General features: G+C 48.0%; 1 protein-coding gene across 3 annotated transcripts; it reads left to right on the top strand.

Annotated features, from left to right (window-relative positions):
• Positions 1–9,029: 9,029 nt before the first annotated feature.
• Positions 9,030–14,117, top strand: LAMTOR4 (late endosomal/lysosomal adaptor, MAPK and MTOR activator 4). 3 transcript variants are annotated; one of them, XM_032255235.1, is made up of 4 exons: positions 9,030–9,137; positions 9,666–9,746; positions 13,316–13,433; positions 13,779–14,117. In XM_032255235.1, exons 1-4 carry the CDS (start codon positions 9,135–9,137, stop codon positions 13,874–13,876), a joined length of 300 nt encoding a protein of 99 aa, XP_032111126.1. In that variant the 5' UTR covers positions 9,030–9,134; the 3' UTR covers positions 13,877–14,117. The 3 variants fall into 3 exon arrangements, with proteins under 3 accessions (XP_032111126.1, XP_032111127.1, XP_032111128.1); XM_032255236.1 differs by having other exon boundaries at positions 13,762–14,116; XM_032255237.1 differs by lacking the exon at positions 9,666–9,746 and having other exon boundaries at positions 9,056–9,137.
• The last annotated feature ends 265 nt before the right edge of the window (positions 14,118–14,382 follow it).

Raw genomic sequence — 14,382 nt, 5'->3', positions numbered from 1 at the left:
ACAATAATCATGGTAGACACCTTAATTCATTCTTCTTTTTATTTTATTTTTTCAGAGACAGAGTGTTACTCTGTCGCCCAGGCTGCGGTGCAGTGATGTGATCTTGACCTCTGCCTCCCAAGTTCAAGCAATTCTCTTGCTTCAGCCTCCCAAGTAGCTGAGACTACAGGCACACATCACCATGCCCAGCTAATTTTTTTTTTTTTTTTTTTTAGTAGACATGGGGTTTCACGGTGTTGCTCAGGCTGGTCGAGAACTCCTGAGCTCAGGCAATCTACCCGCCTCAGCCTCCTAAAGTGCTGGGATTACAGGCGTGAGCCACCATGCCTGGCCAGTTCATTCTTCTAATAAGCCTGTTGATCTGATCCTGTCTGCTGCCAGTATCTCCACCTTCTACAAAATGGATGGTCTTCTTCATTCTACCTCATGGAGAGGATAATTTGAAGGACCACGGGAAGTTATTGATCTTTGAAGTGTTTTTCAACAGTATATATCTTATGAATCAGATCTTCCATGTGGGTGATGCCATATTTACCAAGAGATCAAGCAATCAAAGTGTTATCTGTCGGCCGGGCGCGGTGGCTCAAGCCTGTAATCCCAGCACTTTGGGAGGCCGAGGCAGGTGGATCACGAGGTCAAGAGATCGAGACCATCCTGGTCAACATGGTGAAACCCTGTCTCTATTAAAACTACAAAAAATTAGCTGGGCATGGTGGCACGTGCCTGTAATCCCAGCTACTCAGGAGGCTGAGGCAGGAGAATTGCCTGAACCCAGGAGGCGGAGGTTGCGGTGAGCCGAGATCGTGCCATTGCACTCCAGCCTGGGTAACATGAGTGAAACTCCGTCTCAAAAAACAAAACAAAAAAAAAAAAAACAAAGTGTTATCTGTCAAAGCAATTTGCTTCTTATTGATTTTGCCATATCCACACTTGTAGATTAGCTCAATTACTGACTTCAGATTTGGGTATCCCCATGCAATATATGGTTCTACAATCTGCAGCATGTTTTTGTTGTTGTTTTTCTGTTTTGTTTTGTTTGTTTGAGATGAAGTCTTGCTCTGTCACCCAGGCTGGAGAGGAGTGGCACAATCTCAGCTCACTGCAACCTCTGCCTCCTGGGCTCAATCAATTCTCCTGCTTCAGCCTCCCGAGTAGAGGAGACTACAGACACAAGCCACCATGCCTGGCTAATTTTTTTTTTTTTTTTTGTATTTTTAGTAGAGACAGTGTTTCACCATATTGACCAGGCTGGTCTCAAACTCTTGACTTCAAATGATCAGCCCTCCTTGACCTCCCAAAGTGCTGGGATTACAGGCATGAGCCACTGTGCCTGGCCTCAGCATGTTAATTGAAGTCTTGTTGAGCTTCACAAAGGTTCCATTGAAGATTTGAGGAAGGCAAAGAAGCTGCAGCACCTTTCAGACCTTTGGGCTCACATCATTGACACCGCTGATCCTGATGACCAACACCAATTTGGGTTGTGCAGATACACAGAAGTTGCCAGCTTTTCTTGCCATCTTAGCCATTCGAATTTCAGTTCTGTCCATCTGCCTATATTACTTGTGATAGTGCTTCCCTTTTTCCTACCTAAGCTTCCTCCTCACCTTTCAAAGCATCTTTGGGCAAACTTCTTCTTTTTTTCTTTTTTTTTTTGACTCAGAGTCTTGCTCTGTCACCAGGCTGGAGTGCAGTGGTGCGATCTTGGCTCACTGCAACCTCTGCCTCTTGGGTTCAAGCGATCCTCCCGCCTCAGCCTCCCTCGTAGCTGGGATTACAGGTGCACGCCACCATGCCTGGCTAAGTTTTGTATTTGTAGTAGAGACGTGGTTTCATCATATTGGCCAGGATGGTCTTGATCTCTTGACCTTGTGATCCACCCACTTTTTCCCAAAGTGCTGAAACAGGCGTAAGCCACCACACCTGCCCATGGGCAAACTTCTTTCTCAGGTTCTTGATCTTCACCTCTGTGAAATTCCTTCACCTCGACACCCTCCATGGCTCCACCTGGAAAAGAGCCTCATAGCACTCTCTCTCTCTCTCTCTCTTTTTTTTGAGAGAGAGCCTTGTTCTGTCACCCAGGCTGGAGTGCAATGGCATGATCTCAGTTCGCTGCAACCTCTGCCTCCCAGGTTCAAACAATTCTCCTGCCTCAACCACCCAAGTAGCTGAAATTATAGGCATGCACCACCACACCCGGCCAATTTTTGTGTTTTTCATAGAGACAGGGTTTCTCCATGTTGGTCAGGCTGGTCTCAAACTCCCAACCTCAGGTGATCTGCCCGCCTCAGCCTCCCAAAGTGCTGGGAGTACAGGTGTGAGCCACCGTGCCTGGCCCCTAGCTCATTTCTAATCATGACAGTCACCGTACGAAACTGTACCTGCCAGTTACCAGGGTAGCACAACCACACACTCTGATTAGTCATTGCTTTTTCTCTCAAGAAACTGAAGCTAATTCTGGCTGATTACAGATAAAGAGAATTAATAAAAGGATCCTGGGCAGCCCATATAAGTATTAGGAAACTGGGGACAAACCTGAATGCTGATCTTCCAGGAGCTATGCCCTAAAATCATGCTCAGACCATGCCTGATGAGGTACACACCACACTGCTGCAGCCCTATTTAATGGGGTAGGAGAGACTCCTGCTGTTGTTCACACTGCACCAAGGATGCGTGCCTTTATGTGCCAGGAGTCTAACCTCACAAACTACCACCACTATTGAGAGCCAGGTGCCTCTAATACCACCCTCACCAGCAAAATGGATCCATGTGGACCTCGTTTTCAAGCTGCTCATGTGTACACTGAAGGAGGTGGTAGTATGAAAGCCAAGAGAAGATTTCCCAATAAAGAAAGGCGTGGTTGGTTTATGCTGTTTGCAAAGTGGGAAAAAAAGAACAATCTGTGAATGAATGGTGGCTTTTGGCCTGACTACCCCTAATAAAAACAACTGAAAAAAAGATTTCAAATAAAAATATTTATGGCTGGGCACAGTGGCTCACACCTGTGGGAGGCCAAGACATTTTGGGAGGCCGAGGCAGATGGATTGCCTAAGCTCAGGAGTTTGAGATCAGCCTGGGAAATGTGGCGAAATCCCGTCTTACTAAAAATACAAAAATTAGCCAGGCGTGCTGGCACATACCTGTAATCCCAGCTACTCCAGAGGCCGAGGTAGGAGAATCATTTGAACCCAGGGGGTGGAGGTTGTAGTGAGCCAAGATTGTGCCTCTGCACTCTAGGCTGGGTGAGTGAGGCTCCATCTCAAAAAATTAAATTAAATTAAAATATTTAAAAAGCACCAAAGACCTTATATGACACTGAAGAATATCAGGAGAGAACAGGGAAAAGGACTGGAGCTCAAGTAGATGGCTTAGGGTTAATTCTAAACCAGGGATATTTGTGAGTAAAGACAGCAGAGACATAAAGCTTGGCTTTTGCCATTCTCAAGAGTAGAGTGGGCTAGGTGCAGTGGTTCATGCCTATAATCCCAGCAGTTTGAGAGGCCGAGGTAGGAGGATCACTTGAGCCCAGGAGTTTCAGATCAGCCTGGGCAACATAGTGAGACCCCATCTCTAAAAAAAAAAAAAAAAAAAAAAAAATTAGCCAGGTGTGATGGCATGCACCTGTAGTCCCAGCTACATGGGGGACTGAGGCAGGAGGATCGCTTGAATCCGGGAGGTCAAGGCTGCATTGAGCTGAGATTGCACCGCTGCACTCCAGCCTGGGTAACAAGGTGAGACCCCATCTCAAAAAAAAAAAAAAAAAAAGAGAGAGAGAGAGATGGAGTGAACATGGGTGAAAGTCATTCAGCAACTGGGAAGGTAGACTTTAGAGAAGCATCTTCTGCTGTTTGTCGAGACCCTGATCTATGGGAATTCACTGAAAGGCAGAGATGTATTTTTGGTGGCTTCATGCATTATAGCAATGAGAGTTGGAGCTTAACCTTCACCAAAGGGAAGACGCTATGTAACAGTCCCTGTACTGGGTTGGAAACTGAATAATTTTACTCTGGTTGTTGGGGTGAACTGTACTCCCAGGGCTTTTTGGTGTGGCTGCAGAACTTCAAACCATGTGTCTGAACAATTAAGTACCTTAGATACCTAGTAGTGGAAACTGTTCAGAGTAATAGTGCCTTAGGTCTTATGGTATACATAAAAATATTTTTTCAAATAAAATGTACAGAAAACTCCAATTGTAAGATCTCAGTGGCTGGGCACTGCAGCTCATGCCTATAATCCCAGCACTGTACAGGGCTGAGGCAGACAGATGACTTGAGCCCAGGAGTTTGAGGCCAGCCTGGGCAACATAGTGAGACCTCGTCTCTATAACAAACAAAAATTTAAAAATTAATTTGTGGATTTAAGCATGTTTGTTATGTTTCAACTCACTATAGTTATTGTCCAGATTGATTTCAAAATGTTACTTTTTTGGCCAGTGGGAGCTTCTTCAAGTTGGCTTTTGAGTTCTTTTGACACAACTCTAGTTACCAATAAAGTGATCTTTAATTTCTATGGTTTTATTATTGCCTTTTTTTTTTTTTTTTGGGACTGAGTCTCACTCTATCATCCAGGCAGTGGTGCAATCTTGGTTCACTGCAATCTCTGTCTTCCGGGTTCAAGTGATTCTCCTGCCTCAGCCTCCCAAATAGCTGGGATTACAGGTACCCGCCAACCCGCATGGCTAATGTTTGAATTTTTAGTAGAGACGGGGTTTGGCCATGTTGGCCAGGCTGGTCTCAAACTCCTGAGCCAAAGCGATCTGCCCACCTTGGCCTCCCAAAATGTTGTATTACAGGTATGAGCCACCGTGCCCGGCCTCCATCTTTTATCTATCTGCATCCTCTGCCTGCAGAGTGGCCTAGAAACTATATTACCCCACATAAATGAGAACTTACAATGCCCAGATATGCATTTCTAATTCCCCACAAATCCTTAGGGAATCAACAAATTCCAAGTCTGGGGCATAATAGGTATGAAGATGCCAGAGTTATATCAAAAAGGACAAGCCAACTTGGCAAAAATTGTGAAAATCTAAATATTAGAGAAGACAATGATTGTACTGATTCAACTACACCAAATCAATAAAAACCTGTGTTTTGGCTGGGCACGATGGCTCACACCTGTAATCCCAGCACTTTTGGAGGGCAAGGCAGGCAGATCATGAGGTCAGGAGATTGAGACCATCCTGGCCAGCATGGTGACTACTAAAAATACAAAAATTAGCTTGGCGTGTGGTACGTGCCTGTAATCCCAGCTACTTGGGAGGCTGAGAGAGGAGAACTGCTTGAACCAGGGGGTTGGAGGTTGCAGTGAGCCGAGATCGTGCCATTGCACTCTAGCCTGGGTGGCAGCAAGACTCTGTCTCAAAAATATGAATAAATAAATAAATAAACCTGTGTGTCCATAATGGTACTCAAAAAGGTAAAGCCTTGGTCACAGTGGACATGGCAGCTCACATCCATAAACCCAACATTTTGGGAGGCCAGGGCAGGTGGATTACTTGACCCCAGGAGTTCAAGACCAACCTGGGCAAAACGACAAGACCCTGTTTCTACAAGAAATAAAAAAAAATCAGCCAGGTGTGGTGGTGCATGTCTGTAGTCCCAGTTTTTCAGGAGGCTAAGGTGAGAGGATTGCATGAATCCAGTGTAAGCCCAGTTGCATCGCCAGGAGGCCGGACACCCCTACCTCTGCACTCAGCACCTGACTCTGCACCCAGCAACACCAGGCTCTGCACTCGACACCTAGCTCTGCTGCATGGCTCCCCTGGAAGGCTCTGCTGATGCAACCCTGGCCAGTTCTCCCACTGGAAAACCCGCCCAACAACCCGTCAACCAATAGCAGCCCGCCCCGTCTCAATCCTGCTCCCCTGGACCCAATCAGAGCACCCAGCTGTTGCTCGATCCTCCTAGCCATTAAACTACCCCCACCCCCAAAGTCAGCACGACTTCTCTGGCCTCTTTCTCCGGACCACAGAACTTCGCCCGGGAGCTGAATAAATTGGCTTTTAATTTTCTTATACTGGCCTCAGTTTCCTCATTTTAAACTCGGCAATAACCCTTACACCCAGGAGTTCAAGGCTGCAGTGAGCCATGATCGCACCACTGGATTCCAGCCTGTGCAACAGAGCAAGGTCCTTTTAAAAAAAAAAAGAAAAGAAAATAAAGAAAGAAAAGAAAAAGAGAGAGACAAACGCCAGACAACCTCAATAGAAAAATGAGAAAAAAGTTGAACTGGGCCGAGCACGGTAGTTCACATCTGTAATCCCACCACTTTGGAAGGCCAAGGTGGGCACTTGAGGTTAGGAGTTTGAGACCAGCCTGGCCACATGGTGAAATCCTGTCTCTACTAAAAATACAAAAAAATTAGTCGTACGTGGTGGCACATGCCTTTAATCCCAGCTACTTGGGAGGCTGAGGCAGGAGAACTGCTTGAACCCAGGAGACGGAGGTTTCAGTGAGCCGAGATCACACCACTGCTCTCTAGCCTGGGTGACAGAGTAAGACTGTCTCAAAAAAAAGAAAAAAAAAAAAATGCCAGGCGTGGTGGTTCACGTCTGTAATCCTAGCACTTTGGGAGGCCAACGCAGGTGGATTGACTGAACTCAGGAGTTTGAGACCAGCCTGGGCAACATGGTGAAACCCCATCTCTACTAAAAATACAAAAAAATTAGCCAGGCATGGTGGTGGGCGCCTGTAGTCATAGCTACCAGGGAGGCTGAGGCAGGAGAATCACTTTAAATTGGGAGTTGGAGGTTGCAGCAAGCCGAGATCACGCCACTGCACTCCAACCTGGGCAATAGAACGAGACGCCATCTCCAAAAAAAAAAAAAAAGAACTGATACGTCACAAAATATGATATCCCAAAAGCCAAACCCATCTGAAAATGTGATCAACCTCATTAATATTTAGGTAAACGCAGGCCGGGCACGGTGGCTCAAGCCTGTAATCCCAGCACTTTGGGAGGCCGAGGCGGGTGGATCACGAGGCAAGAGATCAAGACCATCCTGGTCAACATGATGAAACCCCGTCTCTACTAAAAAATACAAAAAATTAGCTGGGCATGGTGGCGCGTGCCTGTAATCCCAGCTACTCAGGAGGCTGAGGCAGGAGAATTGCCTGAACCCAGGAGACGGAGGTTGCCGTGAGCCGAGATCGCACCATTGCACTCCAGCCTGGGTAACAAGAGCGAAACTCCGTCTCAAAAAAAAAAAAAAATTTAGGTAAACACAATTTGGGTAAGTGCAAACTAAAATCACAATGAGAAGCCATTGCACATCCACAAAGTTTACCCTAAAAGTGTGGCAATACCAAGTGTTAATGGAGCTGGAGATAAGTGGGAACTCTGACTCATTGTCAGAGGAGTGTGAGTTGGTCCAACCAACTTGCAGACTTGCAGACTTGCAGATTGCAGATTAAAAAAAGATAGGAAACTCCCTGATTCATATTATCTGGCAACCTGCTCTTTCTACCAAAGATAAAGAATATACCAAAAAGAAAACTACATCCCAATCTCATTTATGATAATAGATTTTAAAATTTCTAAATAAAGCAGTAAAACAAATGGGTAGTATAGTTTGTTCCAGTAGATTTTATTCCAGAAACACAAAGATAGTTCACTATCAAGAAATCTATCACTGTAATTTATTACATCGAAATCCTTTTTTTTTCTTTTGAGATGGAGTTTCACTATTATTGCCCAGGCTGGAGTGCCATGGCACAATCTTGGATCACTGCAACCTCCGCCTCCTGGGTTCAAGGATTCTCCTGGCTTTGCCTCCCCAGTAGCTGAGATTACAAGTGTGTACCACCACACCCGGCTAATTGTGTGTGTGTGTGTGTGTTTTGTATTTTGGTATTTTTAGTAGAGACAGCGTTTCACCATGTTGGCCAGGCTGGTCTCGAAATCCTGACCTCAGGTGATCCACCTGCTTCGGCCTCCCAAAGTGCTCGGATTACAAGCGTGAGCCACTGTGCCCGGCCATGACTGGTTAATTTTTAAATATTTAGAGATGGGGTCTTGCTATGTTGCCCAGGCTTCTAGAATCATTCTTCATATTATTTCACTAACACGGCCTCCACTGCATTAATATCTCAACAGGTCTAGAAGCTATTTAAAGCAAAAATTTTCTATGTTTACATACATTGTGATACACACACACACACACACACACACACACACACACACATATATGCATTGGCTAGCTGGGGATTCTACTCACCATCACATTGTCCCAGACTGAATCTGGGATTCACTTTGGTAACAGATTCTTGTCTTCAACAAAGAGCTGTCTTGAATAAGCATAAAAGTAGCATTTGAATGGTTTTTTTGTTTGCTTGTTTTGTTTTTTGTTTTTTAGAGAAAGGGCACCCAGGCTGGAGTGCAGTGGCACAATCATAGCTCACTGCACCCTCCAACTGGTGAGCTCAAGATTCTCCTGCGTCAGCCTTCCTAGTAGCAGGAATTACTGGTGTGAGCCACCACGCCCGGTTAATTTTCTTTTTTGTAGAGGTTGTTGGAGGCAGGGGGCTGGGAAGGGTATCGCTGTGTTGCCCAAGCTAGTCTCGAACTCCTGCCCTAAAATGATCCGTCCTCCTCGGCCTTTCAAAGTGCTGAGATTACGGGCGTGAGCCACCACGCCCAGCCTTGAATAGCTTTTCACATGCATTGCACGTTATTCTCTTTTATTCCCCCGGTTTTGGACCCAGTGTGAAACCTGGGAAGGGACTCGCTTGTGGTCACACTGACTGGAATCCTCGCTCAGGCGGAACCCCGACTCCAGACAGCGCGCAGGAGCACAAGCTCAACCACACCCGCCTCCCACCCAACCCAGACGCTCCACTCCTACACCCCCTCCTCTGCGGACACTCTCCCTCTTTTTCTTCCTCAGCCCTGAGGGGCGGTGGGATGGGTGTTAAAGAGGTGATACCACCAATCAACGTGCGTCTCCGGGAAGCAGCGCTTTGCACTGGCTGGTTGGATCTGACGACATGGCCACGGTCCAATCCTCACGCTAGAGGCAGGGCAAAAATCCAGTGACGCAAGCAGAAGGAGGAGCCCGCCGGTTGCAAGCACGTGACCGGAGCTGAAACCGGAAGCTACCTATCTGGTAGGGCGCTCCCCCAGCACCTAAGACTGCGATGGTGAGTGAGGACGCATGCGCAGGAGGACCCGCAGGGGGTTCAGCGTCTCTGCTCCCCAATCTTTGTGGGTGCCCCCTCCGTGCCTGCGCTCCACCCTTACCTCCTATCCGCCTGGGAAGGGACAGGGGATGGAGATGAGAGGGATGATGATGGGAGTGCCGGGGAGGGGTCTGTGGGAGGGTGTTCAGGGGATGCGGGTAGTCTGCGTGGCAGGGGCGGGGACGAGGGGAGGTGGAGAGAGGGTCTGGGGGCCAGGACCAGTGGGGCAGCGAAGGCCCTTCGGGGTAGCAAAGGTGGGGTGTGAAAGGCCAGGGTAGCCCGGGGGCCGAGAGGTGGGGGCAGATGGAGGCTGGGGAAGATCAGTATTGAGGACCTTGTAGGGGGAAGGGGGCCGGGAAGGGACCTGGCTGGGGAATGAGAAAATCTGGGGCTATCGTCAACCAAGAGACTTGGATTTGCAGGTGAAAGGTATCGGGGGCTATCCATCCCTCTAGCATGCTTCTCACTGCTTGCATCTTTACCCACTAGACTTCTGCACTGACCCAGGGGCTGGAGCGAATCCCAGACCAGCTCGGCTACCTGGTGCTGAGTGAAGGTGCAGTGCTGGCGGTGCGTTCTGGGAAAGGGAGGGGGTCCATTAGTGCACACAGCCCTTCTAATATTAGCCCTTCTTTTCTCGGCTTTTTCCTGGTTTCCTGCCTGGTATCTATTAGGTTGGTGCAAAAGTATTTGCAGTTTTTGCAATTACTTTCGGTAATTGGTCTGTGGACCAATTAGTCTCCTAACTGTTGCGATTTATTTATTTATTTATTTTTGTGATGGAGTTTCGCTCTTGTTGCCTAGGCTGGAGTGCAGTGGCACGATCTCGGCTCATGGGTTCAAGCGCCTCAGCCTCCCAAGTAGCTGAGACTACAGGCATACGGGCACGTGCCACTACGTGTGGCCACGCGTGGCCAATTTTTATATTTTTAGTAGAGACAGGGTTTCACCATGTTGGCCAGGCTGGTCTTGAACTTCTGACCTCAGGTGATCCACCCACCTCGGCCTCCCAAAGTGCTGGAATTACAAGCATGAGCCACCATGCCTGGCCTTTATTTGGTATTTCTTAAAGAGACATTTGTATTTTGTTCCATAGTACTGTATAGAGTGTTAGGTCTCTAGATGTTTTTGATTTAGCTAGAGACAAAGCTTAAGGTTAAGGGTTGAAAACAATGCAGGTGGTAAAGGCTATTGAAGGAATCTAGGATATTAAAAATTGAATATGTTATGACAAGGTAACTAACTTTCCTGGAGGTAGGAATTCAGCCCAACTTAAAGTATTTACGGTGGGGATGTGGACATACAGGTGCGTGGCACTAACCTATCTGAACTGGTTAGTTTATGGTGAACAGATTTGGAAAGGTTTGAGGGAAGAGGAGGATATGGTCAGGGAAGGATCTGATTTTGAAGGATCTTCAAGGCCAGGTTAACACATTTGAACTTAATCTTGAACATAATGGGAATTTGAAAGGTTTTTTTGAACAGAAACAAGACCCAGTACATGGCTGAGCAAGACTGTTCTGTTAGTGATGTGAAGACGGGCAGAAAGGGGAGTCATTCAGAGATGAGACTGGGCCAGACACAGTGGCTCATGCCTGTAATCCCAGCACTTTGGGAGGCTGAGGTGGGTGGACCATGAGGTCAGGAGTTCAAGACCAGGCTGGCCAACCTGGGAGGTGGAGGTTGCAGTGAGCTGAGATCGTGCCATTACGCATACACTCCAGCCTGGGCAACAGAGGGAGACTCAGTCTCAAAAAAAAAAAAAAGAGAGAGAGAGAGATGATACTGTGCAGCTGGCAGTAAGAAGGAGGAGCAAGGAGAGAATAATTTTGTTTTTGTTTTTGTTTTTTTGAGACGGAGCTTCGCTCTTGTTACCCAGGCTGGAGTGCAATGGCGCGATCTCGGCTCACCGCAACCTCCGCCTCCCGGGTTCAGGCAATTCTCCTGCCCCAGCCTCCTGAGTCACTGGGATTACAGGCGCGCGCCACCATGCCCAGCTAATTTTTTGTATTTTTAGTAGAGACGGGGTTTCACCATGTTGACCAGGATGGTCTCGATCTCTTGACCTCGTGATCCACCCGCCTCGGCCTCCCACAGTGCTGGGATTACAGGCTTGAGCCACCGCGCCCGGCCTGTTTTTGTTTTTTTTAAAGACAGAGACTCACTGTCACTCAGGCTGGAGTGCAGTGGTGCAATCACCTCTCATTGCAGTCTTGAACTCCTGGGCCCAAGCAATCCCCCCACCTTAGCATCCCTAGTAACTAGGACTACAGGCAAGCACCACCACACACAGCCTTTAAAAAATTTTTTATAGAGATGGGGGTCTTTTGTTGCCCAGGCTGGTCTTGGACTCCTGGCTTCCAGCAATCCTCCTGCCTTGGCCTCCCAAATGGCTGGAATTACAGGCCTGAGCCACTGTGCTTGGCCGGGAGAAGATATTTTAAATAAAGAATCAGCATATCTTGGTAATGACTAGAAATACGTAATAAAGGAAATACTTCTCTAGCCAGAACTCAGAAGCCTGAAACATGGCCCTGTGTGGTTGGCTCACACCAGTAATCTCAACACTTTGGGAGGCTGAAGTGGGTGGATCACTTGAGGTCAGGAGTTCAAGACCAGACTAGCCAACAAGGTGAAACCTCATCTCTACTGAAAATACAAAAAATTAGCCTGGTGTGGTAGCACATGCCTGTAGTCCCAGCTACTTGGGACGTTGAAGCAGGAGAATTGCTTGAACCCAGGAGGCAGACGTTACAGCGAACCAAGATTGCACTACTGCACTCCAGCCTGGGTGACAGAGTGAGACTCCTTCTCGAAAGAAAGAAAGGGGGAGAGAGAGAGAGAAAGAGGTTGGGGAAATCAAGAAAGGAAGTGGATTGGGAAGGAAGTGGATAAGGATAAGGGGAACTTTGATGGCCCAACTTTAGACATTGAGTTTGATGTAAAATAGCAGTTAATATATATTGCTAGTTCAGCAAAAGGAACTAAATCTTGTGGAGGCCTCTATCAAGGAAGAGGGAAGAGGAAGTTGAGACTATAACCAGAAAAAAGGAAGCCCACGCCACAGTCCCATCACTTACTCTAGGGGTCAGCAGAGGGAGGGGTTCAAGGACAAAGGGCATGTTTTTGAGATTCTACAGACAGAGCAGCAAGTGTGAAGACTGAGAAAAAGATGGAGCAATTAAGAGGTCAGTGGTGGGCAGGCATTCATTTTGGAGAATGTGGTTTTATCAGATAGGCAGGGACATAGGAGAAATCAGTTTCACGGGGTTAGAATAGAAAGATCAATAAAGAGATGGTTGACCAAGTGCAGTAGGTCAAGTCTGTAATCCCAGCATTTTGGGAGGAGGCTGAGGTAGGCAGATCATTTGTGGTTAGGAGTTTGAGACCAGCTGACCAACATGATAAAACTGTCTCAACTAAAAATATAAAAAATTAGCCAGGTGAGCCAGGCTTGGTGGCTCATGCCTGTCATCCCGCCACTTTGGGAGGCCGAAGTGGGTGGATCACCTGAGGTCAGGAGTTTGAGACCAGCCTGGCCAACAGGCTGAAACCCCATCTCCACTAAAAACAAAAATTAGCTGGGCATGGTGGCAGGCGCCTGTAATCCCAGCTACTAGGGAGGCTGAGGCAGGAGAACTGCTTGAACCTAGAGTGAGCAGAGAGTTGCTTGAACATTGAATTTTGCAGTGAACCAAGATTTTGCCACTGCACTCCAGCCTGGGCAACAGAGCAAGATTCCATCTTAAAAAAAAAAAAAAAATTAGCCGTGTGTGGTAGTGCTGGTGCATGCCTGTAATCTCAGCTACTCGGGAGGCTGAGACAGGAGAATCCCTTGAATCCGGGAGGCAGAGGTTGCAGTGGGCCGAGATTGCATCACTTCAGTCCAGCCTGGGCAACAGAGCAAGACTCTGTCTCAAAAAAAGAAAAAAAGATAAGTTGCACTCATCCAGGGAAACCCAGTATTATGGGAAACAGGATGGCAACTAGAGCGTGACATCATAGTGGGATTTCAGGTTGGTTTTTCCAAAGCTGGGGGGAGACGATCTAAATGTGAGAGCCAGGGTGACTCTGCCTAGAATTTCTTCCTGAACCTATGCTGTAACACCCGCCCCTGTCCTTCCTCCATCTGCGTGCAGTCATCTGGGGACCTTGAGAATGACGAGCAGGCAGCCAGTGCCATCTCTGAGCTGGTCAGCACGGCCTGCGGTTTCCGGCTGCACCATGGCATGAATGTGCCCTTCAAGCGCCTGTCTGGTGAGCCCCTGCCCCTGCCCTTGGTGGTGGTACTGGGAGGGGGGGGCTGCTTCCAGAGGCTTCTCTTCTTCCTCCTAGCTTCCCACCATTTCCTCCTGAGGTCTCTGGTCTGGCCACTTTCCTCCCTTTGAGACTGCCCTGTATCAGAATTGTGAATGAGAAAGCCGGAGAAAGATCTAGCAGGGGCCACTCATCTTCAAATCTCTGAGCCTGGAACAACAGAATTTCTTTGGCTTTGATCCCAGCCAGTTTGTGCATGGCCCTGCCCTATGGAGTCTGTCACACCCACTAACTTTGTGCTCCCTTCCCCCTCCTGGGGTGGGGGAAGGTGTGTTTCTCCTCCAGTGGTCTTTGGAGAACACACGCTGCTGGTGACCGTGTCAGGACAGAGGGTGTTTGTGGTGAAGAGGCAGAACCGAGGTCGGGAGCCCATTGACGTCTGAGCTGCTGGAGGGCAAGGGTCGGAGAAACGGATTGGGTCCTGGGCCTCTGTGATGAGGGAGGCACAGCTGTTGGTCTTGGCTTGCTGCTAGAACTAGGGCCTTTGCTAGCCCACCTCCCCACCCCTACCTGGAAAGGCCGAGGTTTGGGGACTCTGAGCTGTTAAGGAGAACAAGGGCAAGGAGACCTCCCTTTGTGCTCCCTCCCTTCCTCCCTAATAAACACGAGTCTGATGTTCTCCAGCCCAGGGCCATGTGTGTTTAGTGTCAGAGTGGTTACACCCCATGTCTGTCTTCCACCTTCTGGGGAGAAAGTCATGCACCTTAGCCCAAGTTGGGTGCAGCAGGGCTGCTTCCGTGTGCTATGAAACTGGGAAGCAGAAAAAAAGTTGGAGGGGGCTGGGCGTGGTGGCTCATGCCTGTAATCCCAGCACTTCCGGATTTGAGCAAGTTACAAGGTCAGAAGTTCGAACCTAGCCTAGCCAATATGGTGAAACCCCATCTTTACT

The sequence above is a fragment of the Sapajus apella genome, unplaced genomic scaffold (genome assembly GCF_009761245.1).
Source record: "Sapajus apella isolate SASKATOON/1434 unplaced genomic scaffold, GSC_monkey_1.0 scaffold88, whole genome shotgun sequence".
In the NCBI taxonomy this organism is placed as follows: domain Eukaryota; kingdom Metazoa; phylum Chordata; class Mammalia; order Primates; family Cebidae; genus Sapajus; species Sapajus apella.
Note: the sequence above shows the minus strand (reverse complement) of the source record. Positions and strands in the feature narration are given on the sequence as shown.

What these genes read in the sequence shown, in the direction of transcription:
- LAMTOR4 (XM_032255235.1), top strand. An exon ending in GTGAAGGTGCAGTGCTGGCG is followed by an intron (nt 9,747 to 13,315) that starts GTGCGTTCTGGG and finishes ATCTGCGTGCAG; the next exon opens with TCATCTGGGGACCTTGAGAA. An exon ending in GCCCTTCAAGCGCCTGTCTG is followed by an intron (nt 13,434 to 13,778) that starts GTGAGCCCCTGC and finishes TTTCTCCTCCAG; the next exon opens with TGGTCTTTGGAGAACACACG.